Here is a 24,296-nt window from a genome sequence, read left to right as displayed (position 1 = left end):
TGTTGGAGTTGTTGATTTGGCACTTTACATCGAGTTGCAACCACAATACGTAAGCCACCAACCATTAATATAAGCCAAGCTGTACTAAATTAAATTGAATTTGAATTTTAATGCCATTGACAATGTTCCATTCAATAGCAAAGGAAATTAATTAATTTGGCTGACAGCAGCTTATGAATGGCTTGAAAAATGAAAATGCTTTGGCCAACTATGAAGCTTAGCTAACCAGCAAAGCATATTCATTTCCAATTTTAATTAGCTTTGCTTAGTTTTTTTAATGGCATACTCTTTGATATTTTTATAGAAAATGGAAAGGGGTGTCAGGTCAAGTGATAAGCAAGTCACACTGCGTCCGTCTGACTATCTGTATGAGTTATAAGAACTCTGATAGTTAAGAGGTAGATACACCAAATTTGATATGTAGATACAACTTTTTCTAAAGCCAGTCGCCTTACTTTGAAAATTAAATATCCCTTACTTTCTCCCATTCACCAAAACATATATTTACGCCAACAAACAGCTTTAGCATGTATTCGACCCTTAAGCATTTATGCTCAGTGTGAGTCCTGTACTCAAAGTGTATCTAAAAGTTGGCTGTGTTCAACTAATGTTGCTTGTCTTTTTATTTTTGTATAATCAATTGCTGTTTTCAGTTCTTGCTGCCTTGTCGTGCATTTCCGGAATGATTCTATTTTGGCTGTGAATGATATTTAGCAATTTATGCTAGTCGGAATATAATTAATTAATTCCAGATGTGTATCGATTTAAAGTTGCTGCAAAGGAAATTAAACTGACAAAATGTGACAGGCAAAGCAACAAAGCTATTATCAAATACTAATGGACTTGCATTAAGCTTTAAATTGCTTTTTGAAATTATGAATGCATAATAATATGAAATTCTTGGAGCTAAAAAAATTAAGAATTTCAAACGAATCGCTGCCATTAGCCGATTAACGGTGCACAACTTTTAGTTGTAAAATAAAGTTAAAGTTTGTGTTTTTCGTCGCGCAGCAGCAGCAGAAACAGCAGCAGCAGTTGTAACTGTTGTTGCATAGTGCGTATAAATTATGTATAATGCATCCATAGTGGAAATCAGATTGCTGGAATTTGCATTTGCACCTGCAGAAAAAATGCGAAACAAACCAAGACGAATCACGTCCGCAGCTTCGGAATGTGTGTATATGCTCAAAGTATATTTACACGAGTGTGAGCTAGCTAGACTGTAAGAGATGCCTAAGCTTAAGTGCCATTAAGCACTGAAACTGAAGGCATGTGCATGAGTCTGCGTGTGTCTGCTCGACATGTTGCAAATGTACATAATGCATATTTAAAGAGTTGAGCTTGGCAAGCACCAAAAATCGAATATTTTGCTCCTTGGTTACATTACATACGAAGTTGGGCAATCGGCTGCAGCTGTGGCTGCCCCAAGCGGCAGCACTTGCCACTTAGCGTTGCCGTCTACGGTAAACTGCTTAAGTGTCTGCGCGCTTGCAACTGGCTCGCTGGCAACGCATCAAGTACATGCAACTCGCAAATGTCTGGTCCCATTGTTGTGGCAGTTAATGCCAGTTTAATGCTCATATGAACGGAGCTTATTAACCATCCAATTATTGAATAATTGTGCATGAAAATCGATGAACATCAAATGCAAATTCGAATCAAATTCAATTCTATGCAATTGTTGGGCGATTTTATTAATCGCTTGACTTAATGCCTCAAGCTTAAGCTTCACAAATTTCGTTTTGTTCTGTGGAATTCAAATTGTGATGGCCTAAACTATTCAATTTCCAAAGAATTTTAGTTTAACTTACGAAAGCGGATTACCCACGCTGCGTATGCGCAATATTGAAGTGCATATGCCGAAAAGTAGGCAATGATTTTTATTTACTTTAACGCTTGGCAACTTTTTCACTTTGACCTGGCACTTGAGTAATTAAATTCAGCATTGCTCGCTATGATGGGCGTGGCATTAACGCTTTGTGGTTAACATTTGTGGTTAAATGAATTTAAAAAGCGCATCGCGCCATCACAGGTGCAAAGTGACAACAACAAATTGCCATACCGCACTCTGTCTCTGCCTCTATCTCTGTCTGTCGCTCGTCTTTGCATTGGGGCCAAAGGATGCTGACATATGGAAATGTCCATGCCGAAGCCACCCAGCACCAACTGATGGATGTTGCTGAGCCAAGGGCGCGCGCCCACACAAATGGTACGTGCTGGCTGCCAGCAACGAATTGCTGCCCATTGACATGCAAATTGTGCAACCAGCAGCAACTGCAACAACAACAACAGCAACAGCAACCAGCACGCGGAAAGCGGTTAGGGTAGAAGAGAAGTTTACAAACTTTGAAGTTTTCAGCATAAAAAATAACTCAGATCACATTAATACACTAACTTAGGAGTAAGAAATTATATTTTAATTTGTTCTTGATTGGAAAAACTTGTATAATTTGTGAGAGTTAAATGTGTACAATAATAAATGCTTGCCAATTTATTTGCAGTGTAGTAACTTTTATTATTACACTTACAGTTTGCCTTTGCCTTTTGCTTGCCCACACTCGATCCTTGCCTGTATTTACGCTTTATTCGTATTTTTATTGAAAATAATTTAAATACGTTGCGTTCGCACTGTTGTCGACTGATGAACTTAAATTGACACTCGCTGGCATTTCGATTCGTTTTGTTTTCCATGTGTGAGTGTTTTTTTAACTCTCTACATTTATTTTTTTTTTTTATTTTACGCACGTGCCGTTTTCTACCTTTTTTAATGTAATTTATTTGCAAGTGTAATTGTTGTTGTTGTTGTTGTTGCCGGAGTTGCTGCAGCAAAAACTGCCATGAAAATTGTTTTCTTAATTGAATCATTTGGGTTGCAAGTTGCAACATGACCATGACCACATGACCATGCCACATGCTGCTGTTTAACATTTATTTGCAATAATTTCAGCTTATCGTGAGCAAAAAAATGTTTTGCAATTAAGTGCATGTAATAATTATTGAATTGGTTGCCTCATTTTCGCAAATACTGTATTTATGAAGGTATTGCAACAAATTAAATTAATTTAATTGAAATATTAATAGCATTTAAGGTTTGCCATTGCAACTATTAAATTAAAGCCAAATGAATTGTTCTATTTTATGCAAACAAAAACAAAAGTTTTAGCATATATCAAATAAATGCATTAAATGTAGTAAAAATTCCAGAGCATTCAGCAAGGCAAAGTAAAATCCGAGTACACTCTGCAGTTAGAAATGAAACAAAGCCTTGGCTTAGCAGCAGCAGCAGCAGTCTCGAAAAAAGGAAGAACAAGAACAACAATTAACTAAAACTACAACTAGAAACTGGAGTCTGTCAAGCTCGAAAGCAAAATACTTTCTGGCCACATTAGCGACTTTGTTGACTGTTTTGTCAAGTTTTTAACTCCACATGATAAATGCGGTTCCTCTTCATGTAGTCTACGTGCTTATACAAAGGTGTGCTGTCTGTGTGTGTGTGTGTGTGTGCAACAGAGTAGTGACAACAGCAACTGAGAACGCGTCTCTGTAGAGTTTATTCAACCTGGAGGGAGCGCCACGACGCTTTGAGTCCTAAAATTTCTTGACTTTGCTGATCTATTACTTTGCAAATTAAACCGTAACGAACTCGCTTGCTCATTTATTATTTATGAAATTTTAAATTGTAGGTGAACAACGACAACAACAAAAAGCGGAAACGGAAACGGCCCTTGTATTTGTGGGCGTAAGTGTGTGGGTGGCATTGTTAGCCATTCTTGTTGCCCACAGTGCAACATTGTGCAACTTGTGTCAGATTTCAACTTGTTGTTGCTTCGTTTTTGCTGCTGCTTTTTTATTTTATTTTTTTTTGCTCTGCATTATATGTATATATATTTTTTACAACTTAAGTGCGTTGGCGTTGGACGCCATTTTCTAAGGGGGCGTTGTACTCAGCGTTTGCTACTTAGTTTATGGGCGTGCCTGGCAGTCAGGTTAGCAAACTGAAAACAAAAACAACAACAATAGCCGGCATGGTACAATGAAGAAATAAGAAGCGTAGCTTGGGCTTTCAATTAGATTATAAAGCGCGTTACATAGTAAACTCGAATTACGCGACAAATGCTGCAGCAAAGCAACTGTTCATTGTACTTAAATACTATAACGAATAACGGAATAGACACAGTAAGAGAGAACTACAAATCGTTACAACTATTACGTAATTTACCTGTTGATTCAATTTTTCTTTTCACAGGTTGAAATGCTATGATGAGTGGTTAAAAGCTTTATTTATGGACAAATAAACAAAGTTTAAAATTAGGCATTTTCAAATTTTAACTCATATTTTGACACTATCATAAGCTTAGTGATATAAACTGTTACCGATGAAATGGAGCAAAAGGGCAACAAAAGAATCAATTATATTTAACTACTTTGAAATGTGAATTACGTCAAAAAATATCATTAATTTTGAATGAAAGTGAAAAAGGTGCATTCAATTTGAATTAGAAATCAAAGAATGCATCCAATTTGAACTCGAATTCAAATAATGAACGAATGCATATAGAGTAGTTTTCGTAGCTTACTATATATATATAGACGACTGACAGTGACAGCCCAAGGGCATTCATGAGCGACAGATAGACAGTCAGATGTTGTGTGCTGCAATTCTATATTAATATTTATTTCTATTCACACAAGCTTAAGCAACGACCAACGACCAGACAATGTTCTGGCTTAAAATGCGATTTGAACTTAAATTAAATTCGGAACGCTAATAAATAAATGCTTATTATTAAATTTCAAGGATTTGCCTATAAATATGCATCTAGTTAGCTATAGTTGCAATAACAGTTGAAATGCTGTCAGCAACGAACAATTTCGGCAACACTCCACAAATCACTTTGCTGCCTGGCTGGGCTGAACTGGGGTGGGGTATGCTGGGCTGGGCTGGGTTGGCTGCCTAGCTGCAGCTGTCATGTGTCGCCGCCGACTGTCAACGCATTCCACGAAAAACCAAAAGCATTGGGCCAAATTGAGGTTTACCTCAAGCCCTCCACTTGACAGACAGTAAAGCTGTAGCTGACTGGGCAGGCCAACACCAACACCAACAACAACAACTAGCGCAGGCTGTTGCTGTTGACAAATCAATGATGAAATTACTTCAAGAGCGCTCGTTGAAGGCCGTAAGCCAGCAGAGACATGCAATTCAAGAGCAAATTGTTACTTAATTATGCTCGAACGACTATTAGGCTCTGTCCTGGACTCAGCTGGCATTCCTCTGCGCCACACGCATTGTGGTTGCTGTGTGGGTGCGTGTGTGTGTGTGTGTGTGTAAGCACGTCGATTTCATTACAAAATAAATAACAAAATATTTGTTACTTGGCTAAATTGGTCACGTCGCCTGTCGCCTGTTGGCCAGGTATAAAGTATAAAGCGGGTATTGTAAAATTAAATTGATTCTCTCTCCATTTGAGCTTGCGCTCGCCTCACCGGCTTTCATTCTTATTTTTTGCTTGAGAAGCGCTGCCAGCAGCATATACAATGTGCATTTATATTGTGGCATAAATAAATCTAATGCCTGTTCATCATTTTCAGCAAGAATTCCTTACAAATTTATGTGACAGATTAGAGCCAAACAGCACTAACCTGCCATCGCCCACGTGCGACAAAGACAGACATAAATACACACATACATATATATATATATATGTATTTTAATAAATTTCAAATGAACCTCAAAGCGCACACAAGATTAAAGCCTCAGAATTGAATGCACAATAAAATTTGAGATCAATGCAATGCAAACACATAAGCTTAAGCCTTGAATTGAGCTGCTTATGAAAAGCAAACAAACGTTGCATGAGTTTTTGAAGTTTCACGCCGTTGAATTTCATTTGGCTCGCTGTCAACAAGGACATCAAAAACAACGGCGGCGAAAGCCAAAGCAAAAACGCAATCGCCAATGGAAATGGAAATGAAAATTAAAATGGGAATGTGGAATGTTGATGGGACAACAAGCGCAACAATATGTTGCAATTGTCTGTGCCAGTGAGTGTAACAAAAGTGAAATTCTAGCAACGTCACGTAGAAGGCTTCACGCCAAAAAAAAAACCAGTACCAGCACCAGCACCAGCTCCAGCAATAACGACAATAACAACAACAACACGAAGCGACGTATGTAGCTGGCTTTTGATTTTGCTCAGGGATATGAGCGCACACATCACCGTCGCAGTTGCCATGACAATCGCAATCACAACAAGTAAAGCTACAACAACAACAAACAGACAGACAGACATCGTATATCTCAGCGCTTGCAGTGCGCGTGTAAGGATAATTGGTGCAGCAAGGATGTGTCCAATATGAGTTAGTGAACGATAACAAGACAAGAACCAACCGAACTCAAAATCTTTGAGACTCTGCTTAAATACATATTGGACTCTAATAATTTTAATTTTTAAGGAACATGCGTTTTACTTCTATATTATATAATTGTAATTAAGAAACAAATAGTACACGATATAATCAAACTTTTCTTTTATAATAATTTTAATACTTCTTCCTTCCCTTATCTACAACAAAAAGTAATAAGAGCACAACCTACATTACGTACATACGTAATTTTTGTTAAAACCGATAATTATAAACATATCCTTGAGCATGTTTATAAGAATAACTTATTTTGAACAATGAACATAGAGAGCTGTTCAGTTGCACTCCAACCTATCAAAATTTTCATATTAAAAATAAACACCTGAAAAGGAGTTAGCTAAGTCTAACTGTCACGTCTAAAATACTTAGAAATACTATAAAAGATAATAAAAAAGCCTAAAAATGCTTAAAAAAGTGTTAGAAATCTACTCGAACACGAAAATTTATTTTTAGAGTAAGGTGTATCTTTCGAAGTCAGAACATTACTTTTTGATTGCCAGCAATTTTATATGAAACAATTTAAATTACAATATTTTTGCTACAATAAATTACGAAACATTTTTCCAGAAAATTTTGCTATTGTTAATTTCAGTAGCTGACAGTGAATTAAATTTGTTTGCTCTTGTATTGGCAAACATAATCTCTCATTTGCTTTCACTTTTAAGCCATAAAATGTATTAAAGTTATGTCCAATATATTGCGCTGATGGATTTAAGCTTAGCCCAGCTTAGCTCTGCAGCAACTATGTGCATATATCATGCTGCCAAAGCCAGCAGACTCGCTTTCATGGTCGTTAGCATGTTTTGGGCAGCGATGCGAATATTTCAACACAAGCAACGTTTAAACTCTCACTGCATCGCTTGGTTTCGAACGTGGCAGACTGCTGCTTATCAAGTTGAATGCATAGCCCATAAAATCCAGAAAATACAACAGCATTTATTGATTATCTCAACAGCTTTAGCGAACGCAATACGTATACGCAACGTTGCGCTAAGCAACTTGACCAGTGCAATAACTTAACGGTAAATGCACAGTTTTAATCATTTTCACACTTCGGCTCACTTGGCTGGCAGCATGCTCGTTAATCTATAAGTCATCAGCGTTAATTTGCGCCGCCAACTTGTGCCAAGTGCCAAGAACTAGCAACAGCCGTTGGTTGCCAAGGCTACTAAAGTTTGAACATAAAAAAACGGGGAAATAAGCAACTTGCAACTTATTAAAAAATATGCAGACAGTTGCTTTGCATGCTAATTTTGTTGCTTAGCCTTTAGTCTCGATTAATTAACAAGCATTCAATGCGTTCTCTATACAAGAGTTTATCTCAAACGTTTAATCAGCGCTTTTGTTTGCACTTTCACTTGCGCCTTTTTGCCTGCTGCACTTTCAACTCATTTCAATGACACTTCAACGCACGCACATGCACAGACGACAATAGAGGGGTAGACGTATAGCACTCATCAGAGCCCCACTTAAGGGTTGTTAACAGTCAGTCAGCCACCCAGGCAGCCAGCCAAGTCATCTACATTGCTGCCCTGCTTTTGGGTTTTTTTGTCTATTTTGCACCTTTTGCAGGCAGACATTGTCAAAATTCATAATTGAACAGTTCTAGTCAAAGCCAGGCGGACCGCTCAGCATGTGTGGGTGTGTCTATGTGTGCGTGTGCATGTGTGTGTGTGTGTGTGTAAGCAAGCTGGCCAAGTGCTTTTTGCAGTGCGCATTTGCTAGTCGAAAATCTTCGTTAATAATTCAAGAGCTTTTAATGTCATGAATATTCATAAAATTTTGAGCATGATTTGATTTTATTGCGTATTTTTGCGCTCAGTCTGACGTCAACAGCAGCAATAGCAATAATGACAACAACAACAACATGTATATATATATATATATATATGTATATTGAGACAATAAAGCATGCCTACAAATACTTGTAAATGATTGACTGCTTGATTGTTGCTATGATAAACGAATTAAGTGATTTCCATGCGTCTTTTATGTATTGTTAAATAGGCTCATAGCAAGTACTTAGATAATGGCAATTTGTTGTAAATTATTTGTAGAAAATGTTGAAATTTTGCACACCTAATCATATTGCCTACTTTAACAAAAAATACATAACTTTCGCACGCTTTTACTAAAGACAACAGAAAATAAAGAAGGCGCTGAGCAAGAGCGCCACGCAGCTTGGCAAAATGTTAACAAACCTTAACTTTCCCTTAGACTTAACGCTAGGCGCTGCTCCTCGCGCACGTCGCTGGGCCGTCAAACGAGACAACCCTTTACGATTTTTTACGACCACACGTGCGTTTTGTAGTCGCTCCCCAGTCCCCAGTTGGAGCGCGCCCTCACCTGCTCAAGTGGCGCGCTGTGCGCGAATTTCTTTTAAAGTTTCTCTCATGGCAACTCGTAAATTTAGTGGAAAATGTGTCGTAAAATATATCGAATATGTATTTATGTGTGGAACGGAGCGGGTAGTGCATGCGTTTATCGAGGTGCGTGCACAATATATTCTTTTATCGATTCTCAAAATGCCAAATCATCCAACCTATGCCACATCACAGGCTGACAGAAGGGGGTTGCGGTGGAGCTGGCCATTCGCGGCTAATCATTTGGAGTACTTGGCTATTCAGCGCAAGCCCATTAAATGGCTATTTGCTTATCAATTTTGTGTCAGCTTGGCTTTCAGCTTTTGTTTTTTGTATTTTGAATAATAGTAATGGCCCAGTTCAAACCAATTGTCGCATTGCTTTGTTGTTGTTTATAGCAACGAATAATTTCGAAGCTGACATTCGGAGTCGCTCATGCAGGGAAATACGTGACGGTCGCGTCTTTTGTGTAATTGCTCGGACTAGGACCTGGTCTAAGGGTCCCCAAATGAAATCAAATGATTTGCCGTGCAACTGATTTATGTTTAATTTATAGAGCTGGCTGCCGGCCTGACCGGCATGCAAATAAATTCTCCACAGGACCCAGCGATGAAGACATAAACTCGACTGCCAAACGAAACTATAAACGAGAGTCATCAAAGCTCTGACACAGCACAAAAAACAATCTACAAAATAAAACGAAACGTAACGAAACAAAAACAAAACACACGACTGAGCATATTGTATTTAGAGCAAGAGCCGAAGCCACTCTCTTTTGCGCTCTTGCGCTGAATGTGGAGAGCGTTTGAGTTGAATTCGTATGAAAATGTTGACCAAGTTTCTGCTTGCGGTAGGCCAAGTACGAGCAGCTCGACTGAACTAAAACTGGAGCAACAGCAGCCACAAATGCAAGAGAATAATATAAGAGAATATGCGAGTATGCTCAGAAAGGCATAAAAGTATAATACGCTATATGGAAAAGTAAATTTATGAAATGTTATTTATTAATCTTATTTCGAAATGTTCTTTATGAATCTTATTTCGAATTTTACGAATTAATACTCATTTAAATGCATTTATTGTATACATTCTTTATTAAAATTGTCAATGTCTAATGGGTTTGTGTCTTTGCTAAACGGCTTATTATTTTTAAATAATTTTTGCTTAATTTAGAAAATTTTTAACATATTACACAAGCAAATTAGTTTGCTGAAAATATGCACAAAAATGTCGTAATCAATAGCTATATATTGTGATAAATGCTTTCGGGTTTATTATTCTCTATCCGCTTAGTTTATGAATCAAAGCAGTTATTTGTTGTTCTCCTTGTGCAAGTATGAATAAATTTTCTTGCTGCAGCTATTTGAAATGAACAAAAATGAAGCAAAAAATGGCTAGAGATGTGTCAAATGAACAACACTGAATTCAATTGCAAACAGTGGAAACACATTGTTCTCGTGTCTCAGTGTTTCGTTGACAATTTTTTATTATTTTTGTTGTTGTTGTATATTTGTTTGCCTGTCTGTGCGTGTTAAAAAAATATATAGAGAACTTTAAAACTTACACCCCAAGCTGTTGACATTTTTGGCGCTTTGGGGATTTATTGAAAATGCTTCGATTTATGTTTAGTGCGATATTTGCATTTTGGCTGACAAACGAAACTTCAATGCGACAAATGCAACAGCAAAATGTGCTTTGAGTGCTTGCCAAAAAGCTGGCGTGGGGGATTCGGATTCTCTACCTAAACATTCAACGCTTGCAATCGAATAAATCAACCTTGAATTTCTCATTTAAGCAGCATTGATTTTTTGGCAACAACTCTAAGCCTGCCTACGTGGTGACAGCAGCTTTTAAGTCGAGTTGTAAGTAAAGTTCGCTCACAGTAAGAAAGTTCCAAGCGGCTACAAAATTTGCGCTCATATCATACCGCGGGTAACCACCAAATGGAAAGCACAGTTTCGACGCTGCGAAACTTGACAACAATAACGAAACAGGTCTTTAATCTTCTTAAGTGCTTTACAGGTGTCTCACTTTAAGCTCCATTCAGTTTGGTGTGTTTTCGCTTTGGACTATCAACACAGTTTGCCCAAAGTCCGTGTCAGAGTTTTAGGCAGCAAAGCTTGTTATCGAATTTTTCGATTGCACAGAAGAAGTTTTTATTCGAAATTTCAAGTTTTCAATGGCATTAAAGTTCAAGGCTATTAAATTTTACTTAATGAACAGAAAATTATCCAGAGATTTTAACTTGCTCATTATATAAAACGCACACTAAACTTTGTATGTATATACTGTCAGAAATTCTAAATAACTAATGGATAGAAAAAATATTCAAGCCCACGTATACGTAATTTAAAACTGTAAGGAAGTTTTTTATTTAAAATTTAATTTATTTGGTTCTATATGGTCATAAGGTTGGAAATTACTTTGTCGGATAGATTATACTTTTCATAAGAAATATATTATTCTTTTTATAAAATATAAGCAATAACAATATATTTGCATTAAAGTTGATTGAAGAAGAATAAATCTATCTTGTCTAATAAAATAAAATAATCAAAAAGAACCACACAAAAAATTGAAACATGACTCTTTTTATAACTTGTACTTGATTTGTTTGCAAATCTCTCTTTAGCTCCAACACTGGTTGCAATTGCCAGCGTAAGATCTGTAAGTCCAACACGATGCGTTTACCAAAACGCGGCTTTGATAGCTTTTGAGCAAACTGAACCTTTGCCAATTGCTGTTCCAATGCAATGCACTGCACTTCAGTCGTTGAATCTAAAAGTAAAGTCAGCTTGCAAGCAATAATATTTATATTAAAAAAACGTACCAGGCATACTTGTTAGCAGACTTGCGTTTGATGGTAGCGTTGGCATGATCATTTGACAGAGCACATAGCGCACAAATTCTTGAAGTAGCATAATCAAGCCCTTGGGCAGTTGTAGCATATCCACTTGAAGTTCACGCAAGGCTGAGCTCAATAACTTCTCACAGTCAAGAGTAAAGCCGGTCAGACTTTGATTAGGTGTAAGCTGAAGCTGCTTATGCTTTGGCATAATTTTTGTATTTGCATGTATCTTAGGTAGCATGAGCATTAATCTTTTTCTAAGCTTTAACTTCCTATAGTGCATGTTACTGGCTATATAAGGGACTTGCTTTAACTCTTCCTTTGCTGCATATTTGTTTAATCGCTTAAAGACATCACACTCGCTCTTAGGCTTTGGTCTGTTGTTCATAAGCAGTATAAACTGCACGTTGAGTTTCCTTTTATTTTTAATACCCCGAACATCGTCCTTATCTTTACATACTCGACTCTTTGCGCTGCTAAAACCTAACGCTTTGTTCTTTCTCGCAATCAAAATATTCGCTTTGCAAGTCTGCTGCACATGCTCACTATTTAGCAATTTATTCACTTTGTACCTATTAAACAGCTCAAAGCTCTTGGGCGACTCCCGATTGTTTTTTGCCGTATGCACTTCCGTTAGGACCGTATCTGGCAGTAATTTAAAAGTCTCAATTTCGGCAGGCAGCTGCTGTTTTCTTTCCATGCCATCATAATGTGCACATGAGTTCCGAAAAATGCGCTGGGTCAATATCGTTTGAAAGTTAATTTTATCCGAGCTCAAATTGCATTGAGCAGGTGAAGGTGCAATGCTGGCGATTCGATTCTGAAAACACATTGCACCTTTAATTGGCGCATTTCTCTGCTTTTCTATACATACCATTATTTTCAGAAAAATATATATAGATATACAATTTTTAAAATTAAGCAGCTTTGTTTATTAGACAAACTTTAATTGACTAGAATTGTTATGAAGCTTGTAGCTTATTTACTTCAATTTCCACCCATAAGCCTACTATAGGCTTCAAATCCAATTTAACAATTTGTGTTTCTGAATGACAAGGCAGTACGAGCAGGTCATCGATAATCTTGAATAAGAAGCGCTCTCGAAACGAATATTGCATTGATATTTTTGGATGTAACCCAGCAGTCGATAGATTGTGGTAGAAGGATTAGAGCGACGCTTCCTATAATACGCCACATCATTAGAGTCTTATCTATAACACGATTTGCAGTGAGATGCCTGACGACTATGTGATCAGAGCTGGAGTCCCACAGAGTCCTTTACACAGCAGATATTTCAACAAGTAGACGACTAACAATCCACCTTTGCTGACGATACAAGCTATCTCAGCAGTTCGAGGATGCTATTGCATGCATCAGCGCAATTGCTCTTCTATGGTCGAAGTGGAGAATGGCTCTCTACGGCGAATAAAGTAAACGAACAAAAAAGCGAACATGTTACGTTTACCCTAAACAGGCAAAGTTGTCCACCACTAAGCAATTCCGCACTCCCGCAAGCAAACAAAGTGACGTATTTTGGAGTACACCTCCACAGAAGACTCACATGGCGTAGGCACATCGAGCCAAGAGACCGCAACTAAAACCAAAAGCCAATAGCCTCCACTGGCTTATCACGGTCTCTCTCGTCTTGAATTAGTCCTCTTACAATTGCGTACTAACGAACGCACAGCAGTAGTATAAATATATTGTCAGGAGTTCAGCTATAATTCTTAGAGCTATCGAAAGGAAAACTACAGAAGCCTGAAATATTAACCGTCAGAGATTTAATGTTAGCATAAGGAAAATACTACAGCAAAATTTTTCGCATCCTAATCCCATCGGCGAGGTCTAAACAAGGCTGTGCAGCCTCTCCCGTCTGCGTCGTAAGGAGCAACCTAGCGATAAAATCTAGGTATGTGCAATCCTAAAACAGTTTAAAGCAATTGTTAGATTTTACTTATAAGAGTTGTATATTTATTGTTAGTCTCGATTTGAGAGAAGATTCAATAAAAACAGCTAACTTATATAAAAAAAATTTCCACTTTAGTGCAGTAAATCTCAAAATCTTGTGGTTGCTTTAGCTTTATGAGTATGAATAATTTCTGATGCGCGCAATCTGTGGAAAATTTTAATGCCATCACTTTCTATGCAGCGTTTGTTATTGTTGTTTTTCTTGTTGTTGTTGCCACACTAAGACTGGCCCGTGTAATTTGAGTGCGTGTGTTTGTTCTCCTGAGTACGTAAAACTTTCAAAAAGTCATCAAAAGTTTATGTGTAGTTGGGCCACCTAATTCGGGGCAGACTGCTTTCGGTTCTCCAACGTCTGTTCTGCATATGTTTGAGTGAGTTTTCAGCGACTGTAACTTGAAAGGTTTTATTATTTTTCAAGCGCGCGCAAGTTCATTTAAGTAAACATAATTTTATGTGACGCGACTTTAAGTCGCAACTTTGCCTGCAGCACAGCTACAGCTCCTGGCAGCCGGTCCTTTCATAGTGTGGGCTAATTAACCAGCAGAAGCGGAAAATGCACTAAAAATAAACTGATTCGATGCTATCGATGCAGGGCCATGGTCAGCACCACTCACCACTGTTGTTGTTGTTGCTGCTGTTGTTGTTGATGCCGTGCTTTGTATTTCTGCTTCGTTTGCGCCGCGTTGTAATTGCAAAAGTTTATCTTTATCTGGGCCACCAGCAGCGCAGCTGTGCCGCCAAATGTTCACATTAAAGTAATTACATTCACAGCTATCCATAGTTGTTGTCTACAGACTGCAGAGACTGCTTAAGAGCAAAATGAGCTTGGGGTTGAGTCAGCGCTTTCGCTAATTACCTCACACTAAAGATCACAAAAAGGTGGCGCAATATAAAAGATTGAAAGATCTTAGTTGCCCAAGTCTTCAATAGTAAATACATAGCTGGATTGCTAGCGCTTCGGGCCAATTAAGCAATTCAATCGGCGCAGTTAAATCGAAACCTCTGGCAACGTCCAAAGGCAATGTTGTATGCAAAAATCTGTTCGACTTGCAGCTAGGCAAACATTTTGTTTGTGCTAAAAATTTTGTGTGATTTCCCCACGGAAATGGATGATGGTGTTTGCTGAGTCGCAAACGTGTTGCAGCAGTTGAGCGTATCGGTCGAGCCCAAGAGCCCACCTACAGTGAATTTGTCATTTCCAGTCCTAAACGTGCGGACAAACAGAGCCAGCAGGAGCTGGCCGAGCTGCCCGAGCCCGCCGGCGAACAAAAGGAGTTGGAGCAGTAACTCGCGCTGCTCGTTCGAATGGTTCGTTCGATGGTTCGTTTGTTTGCACGGATGTCAGCAGCAATAACACAACGAGTAGTTAGTTGATGGCGTGTAAAGTGTGGGCGATGTGGGTGGTGGGGCTGGGGACTGTTGGGTGCGCAGTGCGTGTCGCTTTAACAAACCGGAAGTTACATGCGATGTAATGAAAAACGACAGAGCGGAAGTAGCAATGGGGCGCCCAGTACGTTCAATATATACCAAGCCCCAGCCCAAGCCCAAGCCCCAGCACTTTTGTGCGTAGTCCATGGCACGGCCACGAGTATGAAAACTGCTGAATTGAGATTGGGATTGGGACACTGGCCCGGGCCTGGGCGACTGCCGCTGGGTCTCGTTGTGAGTGAGCCTTTGCCTTAACGTTGCTGGTATTTATAGACAATTGGTTCGTGATTGTTGACAGCGCACAACTCCGCGTGGAATGCCATGAACATCGACATCGGCATGCCCATTGGCCAATGGCCAGTGATCAGCTCCCACTCCCCCACCCCCTCACAACGCTGTGCGTAGGCATTTTTTGCATGCTTCATAAAAATGCTGCGAAATATAGCATGAGTTTGCTCATGGCAGGCAGGAAATAGTGCCATACAGCTTGCTGGCAGTTTGGCAATTGATTTAGCGCTCACAGCCATGGCAAATAGAAAACCTTGCCCAGCAGCACAAGCAACAACTAACATAGGCCACATGGATAATTCAGTTTGTCAAAAAACACACACGCACACACACAAAGAACTCATACAGATATACAATTTGTTGACTGCAATTTTGAAATTTGTATCCAATAAAGTGGTTCATAATAATCCTACAGTACAGCTGGTATTGCTGATTTTGTTGGTTATTTTATCTACAAATAGAGTGCAGTTAATTCATCAATGCACAGTGGTCTGAATTGCCAAATAATTCGCGCTAAGTTCGATTAACCTCCAACTTGGTATATTTGATAAATATTACACTCTTGTAATATAATAATTATTAATTATATATAAGCAACATTTTAAGTTAATTCAACCACGCCCAACCCGACCGCCCACTGCTTCACGAATGTATCCATAAGAGCAAATTGAATCATTCGTTCATTTTGATAGTTGCTGCACTTTTCTCCTGCATACCTTTAATTGATTGAGAGGGAATACGATTCACTAAATAGGGCAATATTGCCATGTTGTGCACTTTACTTACTGTACACTGAGTAATTAACAAAATTTCATTAGCAAGAACAAGACAGAGACATTTATATTGGATGATGTGTAAAAAGGGTATAGCCATAGAAATGCGCGTATACTTAATTAGCAGAGCAAAAGAGCGAACCTCTTACTGCACTCCCACAAAGTAAGTACAGTAAAAATAGTATGCCTCTTCTTCTTCTGTCTTATGAATATATTGCACAGTATAGAATGTATGCAGTAGGTTTAACAACACTACACTATTGTACAGATCTGTCAAGCTAATAATAAGACCTCTCCTGCTAAAATAATGATAACATTAGTAGAAAGCACTAACAAAACGTCAACAATATAGAAATGTAATTAAGTTTAATTTTAATTTAATAATTATTTATTTACTGTCGTACAAACTAAACAAATGCTGCCGCTAATTTTGTACACAAAACTTTGAAGCTCAAAGTTTGGTTGCATTTTTAGTGAAAATAATTATACAATACAAAATAAAAAGAAAAATACAATACATTCTTAACGGATTAACTTAAAACTGAGACTTTAGGCCAATTGTTAAGCAATTATATTTGTTCCATATATGTATCTGCTCAAATAATTATCGCTAATGACCGATAACTAGTCACGCTACTATGTGCTAGAACTGAAGGCAAGCGCAATATCGAATCAAGCGTTATTCAAATCTAAGCAGGAACTGAAATTCAGTTGTCAGTTGACTACATTTTTCTTTTGAAACATTTCTTTTAATTTAAAATTCTGGTTACTGCTAAAATTTACTAACTAAATACGATTGATTGCCATGGAGGACACCACAAATAATGTCGAGTCTCTTATGGAAGTCAGCAGCAACAGCTGCAGATCAAAAGATCTTTGTCAAAACATAGACCAAGAGCAAGTGGAGCAAGCTGTTAGCAAAACGCTAGATGAGTTAAGAAATAAATGCCAGTTTGTTGATATGGAAGCGCTGATGAGTCTGGTGGTACCCAAGGTGCTACTAGAGTTAAATGTACTGGACGATTTGCATAAGTCTGTGCAGGGCATAAGGGATGAGATGCAGTCGTACATACAGCACTCAAAGGTTCTAAGTGAGGATATTGCTGAAATATTTTTGGATCTGCATAATATATACTTAAGACTGGGTCGGCATGATAAGCGCTCTGAGCAAAGGCAAAAGTTCTTGAAGCGTGTCAAAGACGCTGAAACTCAACTTAGAAATAATAAGCATTTTATCGATCTTGAAGCAAACAGCAGCGAAGATTTAGCTGGAACTACTGATAATATAGCAAGCAATGATTTTCTATCCAATATGCTCAGCTTGAATCAGCAAACCGGTTATTACTCCACAGCGATTAAAGCCAATGATGATGAAGAAGGCGATAAGTCTAATGAAATGCCTTAAATAATTTGCAAGACATTACTCAGTATTCGGCGTCATTCATTTTGTTGTTTAAACTTGTCGCAATTGAAATAAAACCAAATTTAAGGAATAATCGAATTGCTTTTCTAAGCTGCACTTGTGCCACATTCGGTTGCCGTTGCCTCAATTGCTTGCCAAACAGACTGCAAAAGTGCAAATTTATGTGGCAAGCCACTCGCAAAGGCAACACACAAAATATAAAAAAGAGAATGAAAGCGGAGAGGGGGAGAGAGAGAGAGTCTGCCAACATTAGCAGCATTGAAATGCTTTGATTGTTACCTCAATTGTATCTGTATCTCATGCTCTTATGTGTATAAATTTGCATACGGCACGTTTGCTAAAGTGGCAAGTCACTTGCCGTTCTTGTTACCAACGAGAGCACTTGCCACTCTGCTGGGTACGGGAATGCTGCCGTTCCATTAGCTCGTTCAGTCGCCAGCCAGGCAGCTTCTGTCGTTTTGTATTTCCCTTAACTTAAATTTGCAATTTGAATTCCTTTTCCATTTTTAAAGCTCTCAGCGTTGGTCAACATCCCAATTGCGCTCCACTCTCAAATGTAAGCTACACACTCAGCAGCGCCACTAATCGCAAATTCCAATCATGAAAATATTGTGCGCTCATCTGCTGCTACTGCATCCCTCCACTTTGTTTACCATAACTGACAATTGGCTTTCTCATGACGAAATTGTTAAAGATATCAACAACAATTTGGCTCGCTGTCATTTTCTTTTGAAAATATTATGCAATATTATTATGTTGAAAATTTAAGCTTCATAATATTTTATTTGATAAACATTCTAAGTAGTCTAAAGCAATCTTAGATTTTATTTACATTCAATTTCTTGATTGGTACTAATTTTATTTTTGATAGCTATTTATAATGAAAAGAGTATATTTGTAACTTTGTCATTTATCGGCTTTTTCACAAAAAATATATATATTTATTATCTATATTTTTTTTTTATTAAAATAGGGCTTAATTTATCCATAGGATATCTATTTTTTTTATTTCAATATACATTCAAATTATATAAGGCATTTTACAAAAAATTAATGAATATAATGAATGAATGAACTAAGAAAAAACAAAATATTTGAACACGATTGTGTAATTGTAGTTTAATTATGCGTTTACCTTTAAAATATAAAAACAGAATAAAATTACTAATTTAAGATGTAAAATTTTCCTAATTTCTTTATGAATGCTTTTTAGTAATATTAAAATACGGATTAAGATAAGTCCTACAATTTGATTTATACTTGAAGCGTCTCTAAACAAAATATTGATAATGATGGGGATGTTACACTCAGAATATCAGCACATATCAAATAAATAGCAAAGTAAAGTCCACGACTGTACTCGCAGTATGAAACTCTGTGTATAATAATAAATAATAAAAATAATAATAAACGACGCCCACTCGCTGTTATTACACATTGATTTGAGCTGGTCACAAAACTATTTACTTGATTAGTTCTGCTGCACATTCTTCAGTTATTTAAAGACAAGTACAAGAAAGAAAAGAATTTACAAATACCCTAATAATTATAATAGCCACTTGAGCGGTTGTAAAATCTTCAGTTTGTTTAGTAATCTAGTAAAAGGCACTGTCTTCTTAATCATTGGCTAGCACTTGGTTGCTCTGAAAGCTTTGATTTTCCAGTCTTGGCCAGGTTAATATGATTATCGGTATCAATCGCATGCCTGGTGATAATTGATGTAGAGCAAATACTGTAATCGATTAATAGCATGGAGATGTGGCTATATTGCTTTCACTGCAAAATAGCAATTGAAGCCTCGTAGGACCTCGGTCCATTTGTATTGTTGTCTATTTTACTGCTGAGGCCGAGTCAAGTTCTATGCACTCAAAATAATAGCATAGCACATAGGAGACAAGTGGCAGGAGATGGAATAACAAAAGCAGCAGCAGCAGCAGCAGCAGCAAGGACGACCTGACTGCACCCCGGTAATGGTAGCGTTTACTCAATTTTAGTACATAGTAAACGTATTTCTTTTATAGCCTCAGGTTATTTGTGCTGCACAGACGAAGCTGCGTTCCACATTCAACATGCCCCCATTACCGTTCCCATTCGGCATGGGTCCGCATTCACAAACACAAAGCTACTATATCCTGACACAATAAACGAACTTCGTTTCCTGAGTGGCCATTTTACTGCAAGGCTTTTCATATGTATGTCTGCTGTATTCCCCCCAACCACCAACTACCAACTGCCGACTGGCAACTGCCATTAGCCCCCAAATAGCACGCATCTTCACGAAAACTAAGCAAATACGTGCACACAAATATGATGAAGTATCGCTGGCGCTGTTGCTGTTGTTGTGCGTCTCGTGCTTCGTTAGTTTTATTTATTTAGTTTAATTAAGGTTGCAAATTAATTGCTTGGAAAAGTAAACGACTGAAAGAACATGCGCGCGGTGGGTACTATCATAAATACATTGTAGTCTCGCTTGTTGCAGTTGCATTGCTCGGAATGTTGCAAAAATTAAATGCCACGCCCCTCCGGCAAAACACACACACACACACACATATACGTACACACTTTCTCGTTAAGAGTTTCTTTATTTGTCTAAGTGGCATTATTTAATTAAATGCCACGTTTATGTTGTTTGCAACTCTATAATACTTATTTCAAACTATCGTATGCTCTATACACATAAAAAGAAACATGTTGTATTACATATATATGTGTATGCGCAGAAAAAAATCGATTCACAGCTGCATTAGGCCATAAATTTGCCAAAATGTAAACAGTAAATAAATGTTCATTGTGTTTTTGTATACAATTCTTTATGTTAGGTGTCAGTGGCTTTTCCCCCCTCAGTGGCTTTCAATAATTATTTAACATTTTACATTGTTTAGTCGCGGCTTTTGTTTGCTCCAAAGATTTGCACAATTTGCATTTGTACAAATGTTTCATAAATAATTTATGAGTTCTCTAACAGATGCTAACAGTGTTTCGATTTTCAGAGACTTCTCAAATGTTTAGCATATTGAGTTGTAATTTGTGCACAAAAATTAGCTAGTAATAGGTCTGTGGCCAGAAATTATTCACTTCATATTTGGTTTGCATCGGGAACAGTGGAACCAAAAAAATTTAAGACAGTATGCTAGTCGTTTGACTTTAAATTTCCGTGCTGTCAGTCAGTATCCATTTGATTGGCAACGGAAATACACATAACATAACATAATCTCACATAAGATACAAAATACTCTTAACAATGGTAGGTAGCAACTGTACTTATGATAGCAGCCCATAAGATAATTATCTTTCTGCAGCAGCGCTTGTCATACAATCTTGGCGCTACCTCTGAAGGAATTCGAGTTCAGTGTGGGCCTGATCGACGTAAGTGCAGGTATACAGTGGCTAGAAAAAGTATGCGCATGGGTATTGCAGAGCTATTCGATAGCGATGTATTCGAAATATACAATTCCAAGAGCACAATATATTTCAAAGGTAAAGGGCAAAGAATGGCTGTGGTAAAAAAATATATTGCTAACATCGATGATTTTAAACTATTTGTGGCAAAGCAAAGCTATGATAGCGAGGATAGGGAAAACATCTATTTGCAAGCACTAATTACATCCGGAACAAGCTATGAATTCTTCAACAAATATCATTCGTATGAGTTTGTAATGAAGGAATTAATCAGGAAGAACAAGCCAATGATTACAAGCAAAGTGTTGAAGAAAACAGAACAGCCAAAGGACAAAAGTCTTGTCAAAAATGCACAACTTCAATTGCTGCTGCATTTTCACAATCGATCATTGCTAGATAATGCACAAGCAATTAAGAAATTTATGTTAAAAGTGTTAATGGAAGAGCAACTTGTCGTTACGAAACTTAGAGGACAATTAGCATGCACTAGAGTGCAATATCTGGAAGCGAATAGGAATAAATATGCAGTAATGCGTCAAGTTGTATTTCAAAAGAAAGAAAGCTGTGGCTTCAGCAAAGGCCACAGGATTAAAACAAAAATAAAAAACACAAAACCAAGACAAGTTCGCTCCAACCAATTTGTCAGATTAAAGTACTTGGTAATTCAACCGCAAAAGTCGAAAAATAAGTTTCTCTGCAAAATATTTAACTCGAAGTGTTTTGGAAAATATTTGAACCAAAGTCAGTTAATGAAAACAAATTTCTATCAATTTCTGATTGCGTTTTATCCACAAAATCAACGAATAATAAAACTTACAAGCGTTAAGAGTGAGATCTTATTGAACAACAATGAAGATGCAATAAAGAAGGATACTGAAGCAAAATCCAATAATATTTCGGCACCAGCTAGAAATCGATTTACGAAATGGGTTTTCGTTTTGGTTATATTTCTCTGCACTTTAATATATTTAGCTTATGATGAAGCCATCGTTTCTGTTTTTACTGGAACAAATGTGAAATTCAACTCTGGTTTTGATAAGCTCATTTCCTATTGTAGCAATCGCTCGAACCGACTTCGTTCTATATATTAATAAAAAGAAAAAGACAACTACAGTCTTGGCTTTATTTTTTCGTATATAAACATTATATACTCGCTGCTTGGCTGTTTAAATATTAAGCAGTTTTATGCGCTTATGCGCGTTTTTGCCAATGCTGATACTGAAAACTGCTGCCAATCGCGCCCGTCAGCGTCAAATGCAAATTTAATGGTCTATGAAAAAGGTAGCTCGGCAAATGCTTTTAACCACATCCGCTTCCATTAGACGAGCTGCAAGCGTTTCTAAAAGCAAAAAAAAAAGAATAAATAAGTACATAAGCGAGAAATACAAAAATCATGGTAACAATGGAAAATGATGCCAGTGGAAACGTGAAAATCAATTCGCATTAGTGGCTGGCGTTATTTCATCTTATTTCCTACTCTGAGTAGTTGAAGAATCGCTAATAGCACATCGCGTTTAACCAGCAGCATACCGAAGTGCGGACTCCCATGGCACTTCACCTACCCTAGAAGGATAAAACAAGCGCGTCTGGCGCAGCTGAAAGACTTATCAATTTCAATAATATAAAAAAGATAGTCGAGTGCGTGTACTTGAATCAATTACTTCAAAAATCAGCAACACATATACTTATATACAAAAACAGATAAAGTATTAAATGAGCAGACATCTGAGGTAGAGTGTTGCTGTCGTTCCACTTAGCTTGCAACACGTACAAACCGACAGACACACAGATACACACACACACACAACACATCATATAAACAAGTCATTGCATTCAAGCGCAAATTAAGCTTGACAAGCAAAAATTAAACTGTACATTTGTGAGAATGTACATTGCAACAGTGTGTGTGGGTGACTGTGAGTGTGTGCGTGTGTGTGTCTCTTTGTGTCTGTTTCGCTTGATTGTTTAGCAAAATATAATTTCTTCATATGCAGTTCATTAAACAGAGCAAACCAAGTTGGAAAAGCACTTACCACGGCATGTTTTGATCGCCTTTACTAGCTCAACTATGGAACATGACAAGCCAGCAACAAAATATGCAATTATTTGAGTGTATCTAAGAAATATATTTTGTTTTATTATAAAATGAGCATAGCATGATTTGAGGGTGTTTTTTATTTTTATAAAAATCTTATGAGCCTTACAGCCCAATGAATTTACTTAATGCATTTTTATTTCCGCAATGATTTTGCTCAGCTTCAGGCTTAAGTCTAGCCTAACTTTAATATACACCTTGAGAGAAAGTTTTATCTAACCATTGTTACATTAACTTGAATACACCCTCTTCGAATTGTAAGCAGCAAAGCGTTAAAGATAAAGATTAGTTACAAACGAAGCAAACAAAACATAAAATATATCTCAACAAGCATTTCAATCAAATTTCGCAGCATGTATTTTGACATGTCAACAGTGAAGCTTTCTATTGATGCTTTGCGGTCAGACAAATAATAAACCATACACCATTTCCCTTTATTATGAGCACTTAATGAATTATAGTTTAGGCTAGCGACTTATTGAATTAGAATGCGGATAAATTTCTATGCAGTGTGCTTAAAACAATAGAGCCATAAATTTAGCAACATAAAAAGTCGATGAATTCATGCTTGTGCCATAAATGAAAATCACTGCAATATAATTTTTTTTGAACGTTTCTCTTTGCACTGTGAGAGAGAAAACAAAAAATAAAAGAAACCAATAAATAAAAACGAGAAAATGACAAAGGATAAGCAGCGAGCGTCAAAGGACGCTTTTGTTTATATTGTTCTAAGCATTCGAAAGGCCAGAGGCGTCAAAGCACTTAACCGCTAGACACAAAGATAAATTTACCCAAACCGAACTGCACCACAAACTCCGACGGATGGGTTCCTGCCCCAGCTCAAAGCGCGTTTCAATCCCCGACAATGACAACCATAAAATGTCTGGTCGCTGCTTTTGTTTGTTGCTTTTCTCCAGACTCGGCCGAATCAAGTACTTCAAGCTCACAAATATACTATGTGCAGGCTACAAGCTACAAGTCTATATAATTCTATTCTTTCTCCTGCGGCAGAAATTGACATTGAGGCGCATTAACTTTGACATTCGCGTGAGTCAAGTCTCTGCGCTCTGCGTCACAATGATTATGACTCTTGTGAGTTCTTTTTTTTTTTTTCTCTCAATGCTGCCTATTTATTTACTTTTTCTTTTTGGAACGCCATGACTTTTGCACTTTGGCAAAGTTGCAGAAATTAATATTAGCAACTGGTGCAGATACTTAAGCAAATTGCAAGCTCATCGCATTCTTATCAGTGCAGCTGTGGAGAAAGTACTAAGTGCTCTGCATGACT

At 37.5% G+C, this 24,296-nt stretch overlaps 2 protein-coding genes across 3 annotated transcripts; one reads left to right on the top strand and one right to left on the bottom strand.

Moving 5' to 3' along the window:
- Nucleotides 1-11,302: 11,302 nt before the first annotated feature.
- Nucleotides 11,303-12,598, bottom strand: LOC108603226 (maker516). Its single transcript, XM_033294363.1, has 3 exons — nt 12,509-12,598; nt 11,617-12,454; nt 11,303-11,564 (listed from the first exon to the last, which is right to left on the bottom strand). Exons 1-3 carry the CDS (start codon nt 12,509-12,511, stop codon nt 11,323-11,325), a joined length of 1,083 nt encoding a protein of 360 aa, XP_033150254.1. The 5' UTR covers nt 12,512-12,598; the 3' UTR covers nt 11,303-11,322.
- Nucleotides 12,599-20,678: 8,080 nt separating this feature from the next.
- On the top strand, nt 20,679-22,016 carry LOC117134858. 2 transcript variants are annotated; one of them, XM_033294104.1, is made up of 2 exons: nt 20,679-20,758; nt 20,814-22,016. In XM_033294104.1, the coding sequence occupies exons 1-2, from the start codon at nt 20,756-20,758 to the stop codon at nt 22,002-22,004; spliced, it is 1,194 nt and encodes a 397-aa protein (XP_033149995.1). In that variant the 5' UTR covers nt 20,679-20,755; the 3' UTR covers nt 22,005-22,016. The 2 variants fall into 2 exon arrangements, with proteins under 2 accessions (XP_033149995.1, XP_033149996.1); XM_033294105.1 differs by having other exon boundaries at nt 20,688-20,758; nt 20,817-22,016.
- The last annotated feature ends 2,280 nt before the right edge of the window (nt 22,017-24,296 follow it).

This window comes from Drosophila busckii, chromosome 2L, assembly GCF_011750605.1.
Source record: "Drosophila busckii strain San Diego stock center, stock number 13000-0081.31 chromosome 2L, ASM1175060v1, whole genome shotgun sequence".
NCBI lineage: Eukaryota > Metazoa > Arthropoda > Insecta > Diptera > Drosophilidae > Drosophila > Drosophila busckii.
The sequence above is the reverse complement of the archived record's forward strand: the minus strand, read 5'-3'. Positions and strand labels throughout refer to the sequence as shown.